The following is a 19,178-nucleotide window of genomic DNA, read 5'->3' on the forward strand; positions in this document are numbered from 1 at the left end:
CCCTATTCCCTATATAGTGCACTACTTTAGACCAGGGCCCTATTCCCTATATAGTGCACTACTTTAGACCAGGGCCCTATTCCCTATATAGTGCACTACTTTAGATCAGGGCCCTATTCCCTATATAGTGCACTACTTTAGACCAGGGCCCTATTCCCTATATAGTGCACTACTTTAGACCAGAGCCCTATTCCCTATATAGTGCAGCACTTTAGACCAGAGCCCTATTCCCTATATAGTGCACTACTTTAGACCAGGGCCCTATTCCCTATATAGTGCACTACTTTAGACCAGAGCCCTATTCCCTATATAGTGCACTACTTTAGACCAGGGCCCTATTCCCTATATAGTGCACTACTTTAGACCAGGACTCTATTCCCTATATAGTGCACTACTTTAGACCAGAGCCCTATTCCCTATATAGTGCACTACTTTAGACCAGAGCCCTATTCCCTATATAGTGCACTACTTTAGACCAGAGCCCTATAGGGAATAAGATGCCATTTGGGACGCAGGCATATCACCTTCCTTCTGAAGAACAGGAACAGCTGTGATCTAAACCTGAGCCGGCGACACAGGTGGTGTCCATCACAGGCCGGAGAGAGACACACACACACACACACACACACACACCTACTCTGCTGCCTCCACCTCTCTCTACCGTTTCACTCATTCTTACTAATCACTCGATCTCTCACCACTCACTATAATCTGCTCTACTGTCTCTACTGGTTTCTATTATAATCTGCTAGGCTTTTACTGTCTCTACTGGTTTCTATTATAATCTGCTAGGCTTTTACTGTCTCTACTGGTTTCTGTAATAATCTGCTAGGCTTTACTGTCTCTACTGGTTTCTGTTATAATCTGCTAGGCTTTACTGTCTCTACTGGTTTCTGTTATAATCTGCTAGGCTTTACTGTCTCTACTGGTTTCTGTTATAATCTGCTAGGCTTTACTGTCTCTACTGGTTTCTGTTATAATCTGCTAGGCTTTACTGTCTCTACTGGTTTCTGTTATAATCTGCTAGGCTTTACTGTCTCTACTGGTTTCTGTTATAATCTGCTAGGCTTTACTGTCTCTACTGGTTTCTGTTATAATCTGCTAGGCTTTACTGTCTCTACTGGTTTCTGTAATAATCTGCTAGGCTTTACTGTCTCTACTGGTTTCTGTAATAATCTGGTAGGCTTTACTGTCTCTACTGGTTTCTGTTATAATCTGCTAGGCTTTACTGTCTCTACTGGTTTCTGTTATAATCTGCTAGGCTTTACTGTCTCTACTGGTTTCTGTTATAATCTGCTAGGCTTTACTGTCTCTACTGGTTTCTGGTATAATCTGCTAGGCTTTACTGTCTCTACTGGTTTCTGGTATAATCTGCTAGGCTTTACTGTCTCTACTGGTTTCTGTTATAATCTGCTAGGCTTTTACTGTCTCTACTGGTTTCTGTAATAATCTGCTAGGCTTTACTGTCTCTACTGGTTTCTGTTATAATCTGCTAGGCTTTACTGTCTCTACTGGTTTCTGTTATAATCTGCTAGGCTTTACTGTCTCTACTGGTTTCTGTTATAATCTGCTAGGCTTTACTGTCTCTACTGGTTTCTGTTATAATCTGCTAGGCTTTACTGTCTCTACTGGTTTCTGTTATAATCTGCTAGGCTTTACTGTCTCTACTGGTTTCTGTTATAATCTGCTAGGCTTTACTGTCTCTACTGGTTTCTGTTATAATCTGCTAGGCTTTACTGTCTCTACTGGTTTCTGTTATAATCTGCTAGGCTTTACTGTCTCTACTGGTTTCTGTTATAATCTGCTAGGCTTTACTGTCTCTACTGGTTTCTGTTATAATCTACTCTCTACTCTACTGTTCCACAAAAACCCCCTGTTCACCTTCTCTCAGCCCATGCCGCCTCAGGATACCAGTCACCTGAGGGGCCTGCGTGTGGTGTGGAGGGGCCTGCGTGTGGCGTGGAGGGGAGGGGCCTGCGTGTGGCGTGGAGGGGAGGGGCCTGTGTGTGGTGTGGAGGGGAGGGGCCTGTGTGTGGTGTGGAGGGGAGGGGCCTGCGTGTGGTGTTTCTCTGCAACACCTTTTAGTTGTATCTGTAATTGTTTCCAGCCTGGGTAGATCACGAGATTAACTTGATGTTTAAAAGTCGATTTTCATAAGGAATATATTTATTGTAGGGTTAGGGTTAAAATAGAAATGAGTGTTCACGACTGGGAGCGAACACACAACCTTCTGATCCACAACCTGCCAGAGTCATGGGATTACCCAGAGTCATGGGATTACCCAGAGTCCCCCAGAGTCATGGGATTACCCAGAGTCCCCCAGAGTCATGGGATTACCCAGAGTCATGGGATTACCCAGAGTCATGGGATTACCCAGAGTCATGGGATTACCCAGAGTCATGGGATTACCCAAAACTTCTTTATAGTAATAGCTCTCAATGTTGTCCCTAGTGGCTGTTTTTCAGGGCAACGTCTCAACGTCCTCAAGACATGGATAGACGTCCAATTTCAGCATCAATCTTGGAACGACCTGGCTTTTTTCCCCCAGGTTTCTACAGTCGAGGGAAGCTGAAATAAACCCACTTCACAAGGGAGCTGTATCTTCCGCTACGGGACTTTCCCTCAGTCTGTTTTAATGTGCTGAATCAAAGCAGTTGAATCGTATAGCTTAGTGGAACACGACAGAAACCAATGATTTAGGGTCCAAAATCTTCTGATCATTTATGAGCCAATAGTCTAAAGGGATCAATAACCGGATAGGACGGGGTAATCGATGTCTTCACACACCAGGGGGAGCATCCCAAATCAGACCATAGTCCTCATGTAGTGCACTACTGTTGACCAGGGCTCTATGGACCATAGTCCCCATCTAGTGCACTAGATAAGGAATAGGGCTCCTTTTGGGACTCAGACGATGTCTTCATGACAGAAATCAGTATTCCAGCCGGGGTTTAGCCCTGTGATGTTCAGCCTTGTTTTGGCTTTCTGTGGCTCGCGCTCCTTTTTTTTTGTGCTCTGATGAACACCTTTTGTACTCTCAGTGATCTGAGACTTTGACACATTTCGTTAAGCCTCCGGGACAAGGCTGAGTAAAGGCCCTTACTAAGCACATTCTGGCATCTCCTCTCTCCTCTTCATACGATCTCCGATGTGTGTATTAACAGCCTCTGTGGATGTCGAGAGTTTTTTTATTTTATTTTTTAAAGGACAGTTTGATGTGTCTCCAAGTGGCACCCTATTCACTATATAGTGCACTTTGTTTGACCAGAGCCTTGTGCGGAGAGAATGCCATTAGGGACCTTGCTGCAGCAGCCCTGGCAAGGTAGGGACTCCGAGTGCACGTGTGGTTTAAGATTCATATATGCAGCAGCTTGTTCCCTACTGAGTGTGATGTGGCTGTAACTCATGTCTGATGTCAGGAATGATCCAACTTATATACATTAAGTAATTAAAAAAAAAATAATCATTCACGCTTAGTGTAACCCTATCCTGTACTGTCGCGCTTAGGTGACCTGTGGTGTCGGGACTGCTAGTTAATATCATCTAGTCAGTTAGGTGATCTTTGGTGTTGTGTCGGACTGCTAGTTAATATCATCTAGTCAGTTAGGTGACCTGTGGTGTCGGGACTGCTAGTTAATATCATCTAGTCAGTTAGGTGATCTTTGGTGTTGTGTCGGACTGCTAGTTAATATCATCTAGTCAGTTAGGTGACCTGTGGTGTCGGGACTGCTAGTTAATATCATCTAGTCAGTTAGGTGACCTGTGGTGTCGGGACTGCTAGTTAATATCATCTAGTCAGTTAGGTGATCTGTGGTGTCGGGACTGCTAGTTAATATCATCTAGTCAGTTAGGTGATCTGTGGTGTCGGGACTGCTAGTTAATATCATCTAGTCAGTTAGGTGACCTGTGGTGTCGTGTCGGACTGCTAGTTAATATCATCTCGTCAGTTAGGTGATCTGTGGTGTCGGGACTGCTAGTTAATATCATCTAGTCAGTTAGGTGACCTGTGGTGTCGGGACTGCTAGTTAATATCATCTAGTCAGTTAGGTGACCTGTGGTGTCGGGACTGCTAGTTAATATCATCTAGTCAGTTAGGTGATCTGTGGTGTTGTGTCGGACTGCTAGTTAATATCATCTAGTCAGGTAGGTGACCTGTGGTGTCGGGACTGCTAGTTAATATCATCTAGTCAGTTAGGTGACCTGTGGTGTCGGGACTGCCAGTTAATATCATCTAGTCAGTTAGGTGATCTGTGGTGTCGGGACTGCTAGTTAATATCATCTAGTCAGTTAGGTGATCTGTGGTGTCGTGTCGGACTGCTAGTTAATATCATCTAGTCAGTTAGGTGATCTGTGGTGTCGTGTCGGACTGCTAGTTAATATCATCTAGTCAGTTAGGTGACCTGTGGTGTCGGGACTGCTAGTTAATATCATCTAGTCAGTTAGGTGATCTGTGGTGTTGTGTCGGACTGCTAGTTAATATCATCTAGTCAGTTAGGTGACCTGTGGTGTTGTGTCGGACTGCTAGTTAATATCATCTAGTCAGTTAGGTGACCTGTGGTGTTGTGTCGGACTGCTAGTTAATATCATCTAGTCAGTTAGGTGACCTGTGGTGTCGGACTGCTAGTTAATATCATCTAGTCAGTTAGGTGACCTGTGGTGTCGGGACTGCTAGTTAATATCATCTAGTCAGTTAGGTGATCTGTGGTGTCGGGACTGCTAGTTAATATCATCTAGTCAGTTAGGTGATCTGTGGTGTCGGGACTGCTAGTTAATATCATCTAGTCAGTTAGGTGACCTGTGGTGTCGTGTCGGACTGCTAGTTAATATCATCTCGTCAGTTAGGTGATCTGTGGTGTCGGGACTGCTAGTTAATATCATCTAGTCAGTTAGGTGACCTGTGGTGTCGGGACTGCTAGTTAATATCATCTAGTCAGTTAGGTGACCTGTGGTGTCGGGACTGCTAGTTAATATCATCTAGTCAGTTAGGTGATCTGTGGTGTTGTGTCGGACTGCTAGTTAATATCATCTAGTCAGGTAGGTGACCTGTGGTGTCGGGACTGCTAGTTAATATCATCTAGTCAGTTAGGTGACCTGTGGTGTCGGGACTGCCAGTTAATATCATCTAGTCAGTTAGGTGATCTGTGGTGTCGGGACTGCTAGTTAATATCATCTAGTCAGTTAGGTGATCTGTGGTGTCGTGTCGGACTGCTAGTTAATATCATCTAGTCAGTTAGGTGATCTGTGGTGTCGTGTCGGACTGCTAGTTAATATCATCTAGTCAGTTAGGTGACCTGTGGTGTCGTGTCGGACTGCTAGTTAATATCATCTAGTCAGTTAGGTGATCTGTGGTGTCGTGTCGGACTGCTAGTTAATATCATCTAGTCAGTTAGGTGATCTGTGGTGTCGTGTCGGACTGCTAGTTAATATCATCTAGTCAGTTAGGTGATCTGTGGTGTCGGGACTGCTAGTTAATATCATCTAGTCAGTTAGGTGACCTGTGGTGTCGTGTCGGACTGCTAGTTAATATCATCTAGTCAGTTAGGTGACCTGTGGTGTCGGGACTGCTAGTTAATATCATCTAGTCAGTTAGGTGACCTGTGGTGTCGTGTCGGACTGCTAGTTAATATCATCTAGTCAGTTAGGTGACCTGTGGTGTCGTGTCGGACTGCTAGTTAATATCATCTCGTCAGTTAGGTGACCTGTGGTGTCGGGACTGCTAGTTAATATCATCTAGTCAGTTAGGTGACCTGTGGTGTCGTGTCGGACTGCTAGTTAATATCATCTAGTCAGTTAGGTGACCTGTGGTGTCGTGTCGGACTGCTAGTTAATATCATCTAGTCAGTTAGGTGACCTGTGGTGTCGGGACTGCTAGTTAATATCATCTAGTCAGTTAGGTGACCTGTGGTGTCGTGTCGGACTGCTAGTTAATATCATCTAGTCAGTTAGGTGACCTGTGGTGTCGGGACTGCTAGTTAATATCATCTAGTCAGTTAGGTGACCTGTGGTGTCGGGACTGCTAGTTAATATCATCTAGTCAGTTAGGTGATCTGTGGTGTTGTGTCGGACTGCTAGTTAATATCATCTAGTCAGGTAGGTGACCTGTGGAGTCGTGTCGGACTGCTAGTTAATATCATCTCGTCAGTTAGGTGATCTGTGGTGTCGGGACTGCTAGTTAATATCATCTAGTCAGTTAGGTGACCTGTGGTGTCGGGACTGCTAGTTAATATCATCTAGTCAGTTAGGTGACCTGTGGTGTCGGGACTGCTAGTTAATATCATCTAGTCAGTTAGGTGATCTGTGGTGTTGTGTCGGACTGCTAGTTAATATCATCTAGTCAGGTAGGTGACCTGTGGTGTCGGGACTGCTAGTTAATATCATCTAGTCAGTTAGGTGACCTGTGGTGTCGGGACTGCCAGTTAATATCATCTAGTCAGTTAGGTGATCTGTGGTGTCGGGACTGCTAGTTAATATCATCTAGTCAGTTAGGTGATCTGTGGTGTCGTGTCGGACTGCTAGTTAATATCATCTAGTCAGTTAGGTGATCTGTGGTGTCGGGACTGCTAGTTAATATCATCTAGTCAGTTAGGTGACCTGTGGTGTCGGGACTGCTAGTTAATATCATCTAGTCAGTTAGGTGATCTGTGGTGTCGTGTCGGACTGCTAGTTAATATCATCTAGTCAGTTAGGTGATCTGTGGTGTCGTGTCGGACTGCTAGTTAATATCATCTAGTCAGTTAGGTGATCTGTGGTGTCGGGACTGCTAGTTAATATCATCTAGTCAGTTAGGTGACCTGTGGTGTCGTGTCGGACTGCTAGTTAATATCATCTAGTCAGTTAGGTGATCTGTGGTGTCGGGACTGCTAGTTAATATCATCTAGTCAGTTAGGTGACCTGTGGTGTCGTGTCGGACTGCTAGTTAATATCATCTAGTCAGTTAGGTGACCTGTGGTGTCGTGTCGGACTGCTAGTTAATATCATCTCGTCAGTTAGGTGACCTGTGGTGTCGTGTCGGACTGCTAGTTAATATCATCTAGTCAGTTAGGTGACCTGTGGTGTCGGGACTGCTAGTTAATATCATCTAGTCAGTTAGGTGACCTGTGGTGTCGTGTCGGACTGCTAGTTAATATCATCTAGTCAGTTAGGTGACCTGTGGTGTCGTGTCGGACTGCTAGTTAATATCATCTAGTCAGTTAGGTGATCTGTGGTGTCGGGACTGCTAGTTAATATCATCTAGTCAGTTAGGTGATCTGTGGTGTCGGGACTGCTAGTTAATATCATCTAGTCAGTTAGGTGACCTGTGGTGTCGTGTCGGACTGCTAGTTAATATCATCTAGTCAGTTAGGTGACCTGTGGTGTCGTGTCGGACTGCTAGTTAATATCATCTCGTCAGTTAGGTGACCTGTGGTGTCGTGTCGGACTGCTAGTTAATATCATCTAGTCAGTTAGGTGACCTGTGGTGTCGGGACTGCTAGTTAATATCATCTAGTCAGTTAGGTGACCTGTGGTGTCGTGTCGGACTGCTAGTTAATATCATCTCGTCAGTTAGGTGACCTGTGGTGTCGTGTCGGACTGCTATTTAATATCATCTAGTCAGTTAGGTGACCTGTGGTGTCGGGACTGCTAGTTAATATCATCTAGTCAGTTAGGTGACCTGTCGTGTCGGACTGCTAGTTAATATCATCTAGTCAGTTAGGTGACCTGTGGTGTCGGGACTGCTAGTTAATATCATCTAGTCAGTTAGGTGACCTGTGGTGTCGTGTCGGACTGCTAGTTAATATCATCTAGTCAGTTAGGTGACCTGTGGTGTCGTGTCGGGACTGCTAGTTAATATCATCTAGTCAGTTAGGTGACCTGTGGTGTCGTGTCGGACTGCTAGTTAATATATTCTAGTCAGTTAGGTGACCTGTGGTGTCATGTCGGACTGCTAGTTAATATCATCTAGTCAGTTAGGTGATCTGTGGTGTCGGGACTGCTAGTTAATATCATCTAGTCAGTTAGGTGACCTGTGGTGTCGTGTCGGACTGCTAGTTAATATCATCTAGTCAGTTAGGTGATCTGTGGTGTCGTGTCGGACTGCTAGTTAATATCATCTAGTCAGTTAGGTGACCTGTGGTGTCGGGACTGCTAGTTAATATCATCTAGTCAGTTAGGTGACCTGTGGTGTCGGGACTGCTAGTTAATATCATCTAGTCAGTTAGGTGACCTGTGGTGTCGTGTCGGACTGCTAGTTAATATATTCTAGTCAGTTAGGTGACCTGTGGTGTCATGTCGGACTGCTAGTTAATATCATCTAGTCAGTTAGGTGATCTGTGGTGTCGGGACTGCTAGTTAATATCATCTAGTCAGTTAGGTGACCTGTGGTGTCGTGTCGGACTGCTAGTTAATATCATCTAGTCAGTTAGGTGATCTGTGGTGTCGTGTCGGACTGCTAGTTAATATCATCTAGTCAGTTAGGTGATCTGTGGTGTCGGGACTGCTAGTTAATATCATCTAGTCAGTTAGGTGACCTGTGGTGTCGTGTCGGACTGCTAGTTAATATGATCTAGTCAGTTAGGTGATCTGTGGTGTCGTGTCGGACTGCTAGTTAATATCATCTAGTCAGTTAGGTGACCTGTGGTGTCGTGTCGGGACTGCTAGTTAATATCATCTAGTCAGTTAGGTGACCCGTGGTGTCGTGTCGGACTGCTAGTTAATATCATCTAGTCAGTTAGGTGATCTGTGGTGTCGTGTCGGACTGCTAGTTAATATCATCTAGTCAGTTAGGTGACCTGTGGTGTCGTCGGACTGCTAGTTAATATCATCTAGTCAGTTAGGTGACCTGTAGTGTCGTGTCGGACTGCTAGTTAATATCATCTAGTCAGTTAGGTGACCTGTGGTGCCGTGTCGGGACTGCTAGTTAATATCATTGTTCACAGCTCTGCTAGCCAATTCACTGAAAGAGCTAGCGTCATGATAGTCCTTTAGGTGCCTTTTGGCAAACTCCAAGCGGGTTGTCATGTGTCTTTTACTGAGGAGTTGCTTCCGTCTGGCCACTCTACCATAAAGGCCTGATTTGGTGGAGTGCTGCAGAGATGTATTGTGATGTCATTATGGGGTATTGTGATGCCATTATGGGGTATTGTGATGCCATTATGGGGTATTGTGATGCCATTATGGGGTATTGTGATGCCATTATGGGGTATTGTGATGTCATTATGGGGTATTGTGATGTCATTATGGGGTATTGTGTGTAGCTTGATGACAAACATGTATTTTATCCATTTCAGAATGAGGCTCTAACGTAACAATGTGGAAAAAGGGGAAGGGGTCTGAATACTTGCCGAATGCATCATATTTTGGTTGAATGCATGCAGTTGTGCAACTAACTCGATATTCCCTTTCCCTAATATAATCTACACTAACAGATGAGTCGTGATGCTAGCTCATATCACGTACAGCAGGGATGGGCAACTTTTGATGGGGGTGAGGGGCCTCAGTGGGTCTTCGGCTCGAGCCCCCCACACACACCTTGCGAGAACTTTTTACCAACCCCCCCCCCCCCTCGTGACGGCGACGAGAACAAATGGACAATTTAAAGTTCAAGATTTTATAAAGTGCATTCGCAAAGTATTCAGGCCCCTTTACTTTTTACACATTTTGTTACATTAAATCCTTATTCTAAAATGGCTAACATAAAATAATAAAATCTAAACACAATAAAACATAATCACAAAGTGAAAATAGTTTTTGTTAGAAATTTATAAAAATGTATTGTATTAAAAAAATAAACTTACTTTAAAAAAAAATGTACATACGTTTTCAGACCCTTTTGCTCTGAGACTCGAAATTGAGCAACAGGTACAACCTGTTTCCATCGATGATCCTTATAATGTTTCTACAGGTCCTCAGGCCTACAAAACGCACCGGTTGCCCATCCCTGATGTACATTAGCAGATGAGTCGTGCTGCTAGCTAATATCATACACATCCCATAGGGCGGCGCACAATTGGCCCAGAGTCGTCCAGGTTCGGTCATTGTAAATAAGAATTTGTTCTTAACTGACTTGCCTAGTTAAATAAAGGTAAAATAAATCAATTATACAGCCTCGGTATGGAGACAGATCTGGTTTAGTGTATAGGTAGTTACCTTGTCTCTCACTGCTTCCCAAATCGCACCCTATTCGGGGCCCCTAGTGCACTACTTTAGATCAGAGCTCTTGTAGAGAATAGGGTGCCATTTGGGGCGGAGCCGCTCGCTCTCTGTACAGTGTCCTGTCGGGAGTTGAACTTCACTCCAAAGCTTCGGTCCACATCTGTAGTGGATCATAAGAGGTGATGTCATAGTGCTGATTGGACTCTTACCTCATGTACTCATTGTGGTGTGGGGCACCATCTGGCTGAACACACACACACACACACACACACACTGGGGTCCGCTAGCTACCCTCATTAAGAGCAAGAGGTCAACAGCAACACATCTGTTGATTGGTGTGAATGTACTATGCCCTAGAATGTTTCAGTGTGTCATCTCTCTGATCCTGTTCTTAACCAATATGTTCCCTTTGACTCGATATCCTCTCTGATTCTTCCCTCTAGATCAGCCCTGTTATTGACTATATACCCTTTCCTCTAGATCAGCCCTGTTATTGACTATATACCGTTTCCTCTAGATCAGCCCTGTTGTTGGCTAGATATCCTCTGATTCTTCCCTCTAGATCAGCCCTGTTATTGACTATATACCGTTTCCTCTAGATCAGCCCTGTTGTTGACCGTTTCCTCTAGATCAGCCCTGTTATTGACCGTTTCCTCTAGATCAGCCCTGTTATTGACTATATACCGTTTCCTCTAGATCAGCCCTGTTATTGACTATATACCCTTTCCTCTAGATCAGCCCTGTTATTGACTATATACCGTTTCCTCTAGATCAGCCCTGTTATTGACTATATACCGTTTCCTCTAGATCAGCCCTGTTGTTGGCTAGATATCCTTCCCTCTAGATCAGCCCTGTTGTTGGCTAGATATCCTCTGATTCCTCCCTCTAGATCAGCCCTGTTGTTGGCTAGATATCCTCTGATTCTTCCCTCGAGATCAGCCCTGTTGTTGGCTAGATATCCTCTGATTCCTCCCTCTAGATCAGCCCTGTTGTTGGCTAGATATCCTCTGATTCTTCCCTCTAGATCAGCCCTGTTGTTAGATATCCTCTGATTCCTCCCTCAGATCAGCCCTGTTGTTGGCTAGATATCCTCTGATTCCTCTGATTCTTCCTCGAGATCAGCCCTGTTGTTGGCTAGATATCCCCTCAGCCCTCTGATTCTTCCCTCTAGATCAGCCCTGTTGTTGGCTAGATATCCTCTGATTCTTCCCTCTAGATCAGCCCTGTTGTTGGCTAGATATCCTCTGATTCTTCCCTCTAGATCAGCCCTGTTGTTGGCTAGATATCCTCTGATTCTTCCCTCTAGATCAGCCCTGTTGTTGGCTAGATATCCTCTGATTCTTCCCTCTAGATCAGCCCTGTTGTTGGCTAGATATCCTCTGATTCTTCCCTCTAGATCAGCCCTGTTGTTGGCTAGATATCCTCTGATTCTTCCCTCTAGATCAGCCCTGTTGTTGGCTAGATATCCTCTGATTCTTCCCTCTAGATCAGCCCTGTTGTTGACTCGATATCCTCTGATTCTTCCCTCTAGATCAGCCCTGTTGTTGGCTAGATATCCTCTGATTCTTCCCTCTAGATCAGCCCTGTTGTTGGCTAGATATCCTCTGATTCTTCCCTCTTGATCAGCCCTGTTGTTGGCTAGATATCCTCTCTGATTCTTCCCTCTAGATCAGCCCTGTTGTTGACTATATACCCTTTCCTCTAGATCAGCCCTGTTATTGGCTAGATATCCTCTCTGATTCTTCCCTCTAGATCAGCCCTGTTGTTGACTATATACCCTTTCCTCTAGATCAGCCCTGTTATTGACTATATACCCTTTCCTCTAGATCAGCCCTGTTATTGACTATATACCCTTTCCTCTAGATCAGCCCTGTTATTGACTATATACCCTTTCCTCTAGATCAGCCCTGTTATTGACTCATTAACATGAATTGCTTTGTTGTATCAATTATAGTAGGTTGGCTTCAGAACCATTTCCACGTCTCGTCTCTGGACCGTATTTGAAAAAGCACTGTGTCAGTTAGGGCAGATGTTCGTTCCATTTAACTATGAAAATATTCAGAGACTCAGCGAGAGGAAATATCAGGTAATTTAGTTTTATTTCACGTGGACTTCTACGACTATACTGATTTCACAGGTAACAGTAACGTGTTCTTGTCAGTGACCAGCTTTAAAAGGCCAAAGGTCATATTTCTGTATAAGTGAGCGCCCCTGTTGAGAACCACAATCAACCCCAACCCCCCCCCTCTCTCTCCCTCTACAGCTGACCCCCGGGGGTAAGGCCGCCCAGGCCGGTGTGGGCGTGGGAGATTGGGTGGTGTCCATCGGAGAGACCAACGCAGAAGACATGACCCATGTGGAGGCACAGAACAAGATCAGAGCAGCAGAGGAGTCTCTCACCCTCACCCTCAGCAAGTAAGATAATATAACTAGACCTTACTGTAAACACTATACTCACCCTCAGAAAGTAAGATAATATAACTAGACCTTACTGTAAACACTATACTCACCCTCAGCAAGTAAGATAATATAACTAGACCTTACTGTAAACACTATACTCACCCTCAGCAAGTAAGATAATATAACTAGACCTTACTGTAAACACTATACTCACCCTCAGCAAGTAAGATAATATAACTAGACCTTACTGTTAACACTATACTCACCCTCAGCAAGTAAGATAATATAACTAGACCTTACTGTAAACACTATACTCACCCTCAGCAAGTAAGATAATATAACTAGACCTTACTGTAAACACTATACTCACCCTCAGCAAGTAAGATAATATAACTAGACCTCACTGTAAACACTATACTCACCCTCAGCAAGTAAGATAATATAACTAGACCTTACTGTAAACACTATACTCACCCTCAGCAAGTAAGATAATATAACTAGACCTTACTGTATACACTATACTCACCCTCAGTAATATAACTAGACCTTACTGTAAACACTATACTCACCCTCAGTAATATAACTAGACCGTACTGTAAACACTATACTCACCCTCAGTAATATAACTAGACCTTACTGTAAACACTATACTCACCCTCAGTAATATAACTAGACCTTACTGTAAACACTATACTCACCCTCAGTAATATAACTAGACCATACTGTATACACTATACTCACCCTCAGTAATATAACTAGACCTTACTGTAAACACTATACTCACCCTCAGTAATATAACTAGACCGTACTGTATACACTATACTCACCCTCAGTAATATAACTAGACCGTACTGTATACACTATACTCACCCTCAGTAATATAACTAGACCTTACTGTAAACACTATACTCACCCTCAGTAATATAACTAGACCGTACTGTATACACTATACTCACCCTCAGTAATATAACTAGACCATACTGTATACACTATACTCACCCTCAGTAATATAACTAGACCATACTGTATACACTATACTCACCCTCAGTAATATAACTAGACCGTACTGTATACACTATACTCACCCTCAGTAATATAACTAGACCGTACTGTATACACTATACTCACCCTCAGTAATATAACTAGACCGTACTGTATACACTATACTCACCCTCAGTAATATAACTAGACCGTACTGTATACACTATACTCACCCTCAGTAATATAACTAGACCGTACTGTATACACTATACTCACCCTCAGTAATATAACTAGACCGTACTGTATACACTATACTCACCCTCAGTAATATAACTAGACCGTACTGTAAACACTATACTCACCCTCAGTAATATAACTAGACCGTACTGTATACACTATACTCACCCTCAGTAATATAACTAGACCGTACTGTATACACTATACTCACCCTCAGTAATATAACTAGACCGTACTGTAAACACTATACTCACCCTCAGTAATATAACTAGACCGTACTGTATACACTATACTCACCCTCAGTAATATAACTAGACCGTACTGTATACACTATACTCACCCTCAGTAATATAACTAGACCGTACTGTATACACTATACTCACCCTCAGTAATATAACTAGACCGTACTGTATACACTATACTCACCCTCAGTAATATAACTAGACCGTACTGTATACACTATACTCACCCTCAGTAATATAACTAGACCGTACTGTATACACTATACTCACCCTCAGTAATATAACTAGATCGTACCAGACTCACCCTCAGTAATATAACTAGACCATACTGTATACACTATACTCACCCTCAGTAATATAACTAGACCGTACTGTATACACTATACTCACCCTCAGTAATATAACTAGACCGTACTGTATACACTATACTCACCCTCAGTAATATAACTAGACCGTACTGTATACACTATACTCACCCTCAGTAATATAACTAGACCGTACTGTATACACTATACTCACCCTCAGTAATATAACTAGACCGTACTGTATACACTATACTCACCCTCAGTAATATAACTAGACCGTACTGTATACACTATACTCACCCTCAGTAATATAACTAGACCGTACTGTATACACTATACTCACCCTCAGTAATATAACTAGACCGTACTGTATACACTATACTCACCCTCAGTAATATAACTAGACCATACTGTATACACTATACTCACCCTCAGTAATATAACTAGACCGTACTGTAAACACTATACTCACCCTCAGTAATATAACTAGACCGTACATACAAAACGGGGGGGCAGTGCAAATAATCTGGGGAGCCATTTAATTAGCTGTTCAGGAGTCTTATGTCTTGGGGTTAGAAGCTGTTCAGAAGCCTCTTGGACCTAGACTTGGTGCTCCGGTACCTCTTGCCATGTGGTAGCAGAGAGAACAGTCTATGACTGGGGTGGCTGGGGTCTTTTTGTCCTAGACTTGGGGCTCCGGTACCTCTTGCCGTGCGGTAGCAGAGAGAACAGTCTACGACTAGGGTGGCTGGAGTCTTGGGCAATTTTTAGGGCCTTCCTCTGACACCGCCTGGTATTGAGGTGATGTACTGGGCCGTATTCATTACTCTCTGTAGTGTCTTGCGGTCGGAGGCCGAGCAGTTGCCATACCAGGCAGTGACGCAATCAGTCAAAGGTCTTGATGGTGCAGCTGTAAAACCTTCAGGAACTGAGGACTCATGCCAAATCTTTTTAGTGTCCTGAGGGGGAATAGGTTTTGTCATGCCCTCTTCAAGCATTTCCCAGCAAGATCTACATCTGTTGTATTCAGTGCATGTGACAAATGAAATTTCACAAATTTGATTTGAACTGTAGATAGTGATGGTACATTGAGGGAGTCTCTGAACTGTAGATAGTGATGGTACAGTGAGGGACTCTCTGAACTGTAGAGAGGGCCCCGGCGACCCTGAATTAGGGCACTATATAGGGAATAGAGTGCCATTTCGGACACATTCAAAACGGAGACCAGGTCTACAGTTAGATTAGGAGGCGTGAGTGACTTCAGGAATATGGCTGACCTGATATTATGGCCTGAGACCATCAAGAAGGTTTAGAGTGACACTAAACTATTTAGCTTTCCATTCTGACACCGCTCTCTCTCACCCTCGCCTCTCCCCCACCCTCCCGACACATATTGAAAAAATCTGGAGTGCTGAATTGACAGTCTTCCTTCTTGAAGAGGTCACGTAACAGCCTCAACCCGAAAGCCTAAAAAAGGAGTGAGTGAGTGAGTGAGTGTCTGGGGAGGGAGACCGTGGCTACCTCATCTGTTCGTGAGGGAGAGAGAGAGAAAGTCATACGTCTGTGATTTAATAGAGGAGTAATGAAAACCAACATGTGGTCTGTATCTGAAATAGAACCCTAGTCCCTTCAAAGTGCACTCTGGGGCTTGGTCATAAAGTAGGGCATTATGTGCCTTCCTAGTGGAGCAGTGATCTATAAGGCACTGCATCGCAGGGCTAGCGACGTCACTACAGACCCAGGTTGGATCCCAGGGTTTGTCGCAGCCGGCCTCGACCGGAAGACCAGTGAGGCAGCGCACAATTGTACACCAACTGGTTACCCAGAATGACCCCAGTCCAGGGGGGGGGGGCTTTGTAGCCCAACACACGGGGGCTTTGTAGCCCAACACACGGGGGCTTTGTAGCCCAACACACGGGGGCTTTGTAGCCCAACACTCGGGGGCTTTGTAGCCCAACACTCGGGGGCTTTGTAGCCCAACACTCGGGGGCTTTGTAGCCCAACACTCGGGGGCTTTGTAGCCCAACACTCGGGGGCTTTGTAGCCCAACACACGGGGGCTTTGTAGCCCAACACACGGGGGCTTTGTAGCCCAACACACGGGGGCTTTGTAGCCCAACACACGGGGGCTTTGTAGCCCAACACACGGGGGCTTTGTAGCCCAACACACGGGGGCTTTGTAGCCCAACACACGGGGGCTTTGTAGCCCAACACTCGGGGGCTTTGTAGCCCAACACTCGGGGGCTTTGTAGCCCAACACTCGGGGGCTTTGTAGCCCAACACTCGGGGGCTTTGTAGCCCAACACTCGGGGGCTTTGTAGCCCAACACTCGGGGGCTTTGTAGCCCAACACTCGGGGGCTTTGTAGCCCAACACTCGGGGGCTTTGTAGCCCAACACACGGGGGCTTTGTAGCCCAACACACGGGGGCTTTGTAGCCCAACACACGGGGGACAATGGCTGCTTCTCTTCCATCGATCACCGAAACAAAACTCATAAAGCTTTACACATAAACGAGGATAAAAATGACAAATAATGTATGATGGCTTTAACAGAGGCTTCCAAACAAACGTTACCACATTGCACTGTTAGAACTGTAGCAACACGGCTGAACCCAATTTGGCCCCGGTTACTACCCTTACGCGGTGCTCCAAGCTGACCGTGCACTAAACAGGAAGTCCAAACCGAATGCCAACCAAACAAAACAATTTGAGGAATATTTACAAACATACCACCAAAACTACCCTATAAACAAGATCTCAGATTGGAGCCCCAACTGTGTTCGCTGGTCATAGGTCATAACAACAATGTCACAGATGGTATTTGTGATGCTGCTCTAGAAGATGTGGGTTTAGAGGTAGTCTCCTCTCCTCTAGGAGAGGGGGTTTAGAGGTAGTCTCCTCTCCTCTAGGAGATAGGGTTTAGAGGTAGTCTCCTCTCCTCTAGGAGATGGGGTTTAGAGGTAGTCTCCTCTCCTCTAGGAGATGGGGTTTAGAGGTAGTCTCCTCTCCTCTAGGAGATGGGGTTTAGAGGTAGTCTCCTCTCCTCTAGGAGATAGGGGTTTAGAGGTCCTCTCCTCTAGGAGATAGGGTTTAGAGGTCCTCTCCTCTAGGAGATAGGGTTTAGAGGTCCTCTCCTCTAGGAGATAGGGTTTAGAGGTCCTCTCCTCTAGGAGATAGGGTTTAGAGGTCCTCTCCTCTAGGAGATAGGGTTTAGAGGTCCTCTCCTCTAGGAGATGGGGTTTAGAGGTAGTCTCCTCTCCTCTAGGAGATGGGGTTTAGAGGTAGTCTCCTCTCCTCTAGGAGATAGGGGTTTAGAGGTCCTCTCCTCTAGGAGATAGGGGTTTAGAGGTCCTCTCCTCTAGGAGATAGGGTTTAGAGGTCCTCTCCTCTCCTCTAGGAGATAGGGTTTAGAGGTCCTCTCTCCTCTCCTCTAGGAGATGGGGTTTAGAGGTAGTCTCCTCTCCTCTAGGAGATGGGGTTTAGAGGTAGTCTCCTCTCCTCTAGGAGATGGGGTTTAGAGGTAGTCTCCTCTCCTCTAGGAGAGGGGTTTAGAGGTAGTCTCCTCTCCTCTAGGAGAGGGGGTTTAGAGGTAGTCTCCTCTCCTCTAGGAGAGGGAGTTTAGAGGTAGTCTCCTCTCCTCTAGGAGATGGGGTTTAGAGGTAGTCTCCTCTCCTCTAGGAGATAGGGGTTTAGAGGTCCTCTCCTCTAGGAGATAGGGTTTAGAGGTAGTCTCCTCTCCTCTAGGAGATGGGGTTTAGAGGTAGTCTCCTCTCCTCTAGGAGATAGGGGTTTAGAGGTCCTCTCCTCTAGGAGATGGGGTTTAGAGGTAGTCTCCTCTCCTCTAGGAGATGGGGTTTAGAGGTAGTCTCCTCTCCTCTAGGAGATAGGGGTTTAGAGGTCCTCTCCTCTAGGAGATAGGGGTTTAGAGGTCCTCTCCTCTAGGAGATAGGGTTTAGAGGTCCTCTCCTCTCCTCTAGGAGATAGGGTTTAGAGGTAGTCTCCTCTCCTCTAGGAGATGGGGTTTAGAGGTAGTCTCCTCTCCTCTAGGAGATGGGGTTTAGAGGTAGTCTCCTCTCCTCTAGGAGATGGGGTTTAGAGGTAGTCTCCTCTCCTCTAGGAGAGGGGGTTTAGAGGTAGTCTCCTCTCCTCTAGGAGAGGGGGTTTAGAGGTAGTCTCCTCTCCTCTAGGAGAGGGAGTTTAGAGGTAGTCTCCTCTCCTCTAGGAGATGGGGTTTAGAGGTAGTCTCCTCTCCTCTAGGAGATAGGGGTTTAGAGGTCCTCTCCTCTAGGAGATAGGGTTTAGAGGTAGTCTCCTCTCCTCTAGGAGATGGGGTTTAGAGGTAGTCTCCTCTCCTCTAGGAGATAGGGGTTTAGAGGTCCTCTCCTCTAGGAGATAGGGGTTTAGAGGTCCTCTCCTCTAGGAGATAGGGGTTTAGAGGTCCTCTCCTCTAGGAGATAGGGTTTAGAGGTCCTCTCCTCTAGGAGATAGGGTTTAGAGGTCCTCTCCTCTAGGAGATAGGGTTTAGAGGTCCTCTCCTCTAGGAGATAGGGTTTAGAGGTCCTCTCCTCTAGGAGATGGGGTTTAGAGGTAGTCTCCTCTCCTCTAGGAGATGGGGTTTAGAGGTAGTCTCCTCTCCTCTAGGAGATAGGGTTTAGAGGTAGTCTCCTCTCCTCTAGGAGATGGGGTTTAGAGGTCCTCTCCTCTAGGAGATAGGGTTTAGAGGTAGTCTCCTCTCCTCTAGGAGATAGGGTTTAGAGGTAGTCTCCTCTCCTCTAGGAGATAGGGTTTAGAGGTAGTCTCCTCTCCTCTAGGAGATAGGGTTTAGAGGTAGTCTCCTCTCCTCTAGGAGATGGGGTTTAGAGGTAGTCTCCTCTCCTCTAGGA

At 45.2% G+C, this 19,178-nt stretch overlaps 1 protein-coding gene across 1 annotated transcript in view; it reads left to right on the forward strand.

Annotated features, from left to right (window-relative positions):
• LOC127929748 (PDZ and LIM domain protein 7-like) overlaps positions 1-19,178 on the forward strand; it is a 73,054-nt gene that overhangs the window by 21,931 nt on the left and 31,945 nt on the right. The window contains exon 3 of the mRNA XM_052517998.1: positions 12,395-12,546. Within this exon, the coding sequence (XP_052373958.1) occupies positions 12,395-12,546 (152 nt within the window). The remainder of the gene's footprint in view (positions 1-12,394; positions 12,547-19,178) is intronic.

This window comes from Oncorhynchus keta, chromosome 4 (genome assembly GCF_023373465.1).
Source record: "Oncorhynchus keta strain PuntledgeMale-10-30-2019 chromosome 4, Oket_V2, whole genome shotgun sequence".
NCBI classification, from domain to species: Eukaryota; Metazoa; Chordata; class Actinopteri; order Salmoniformes; family Salmonidae; genus Oncorhynchus; species Oncorhynchus keta.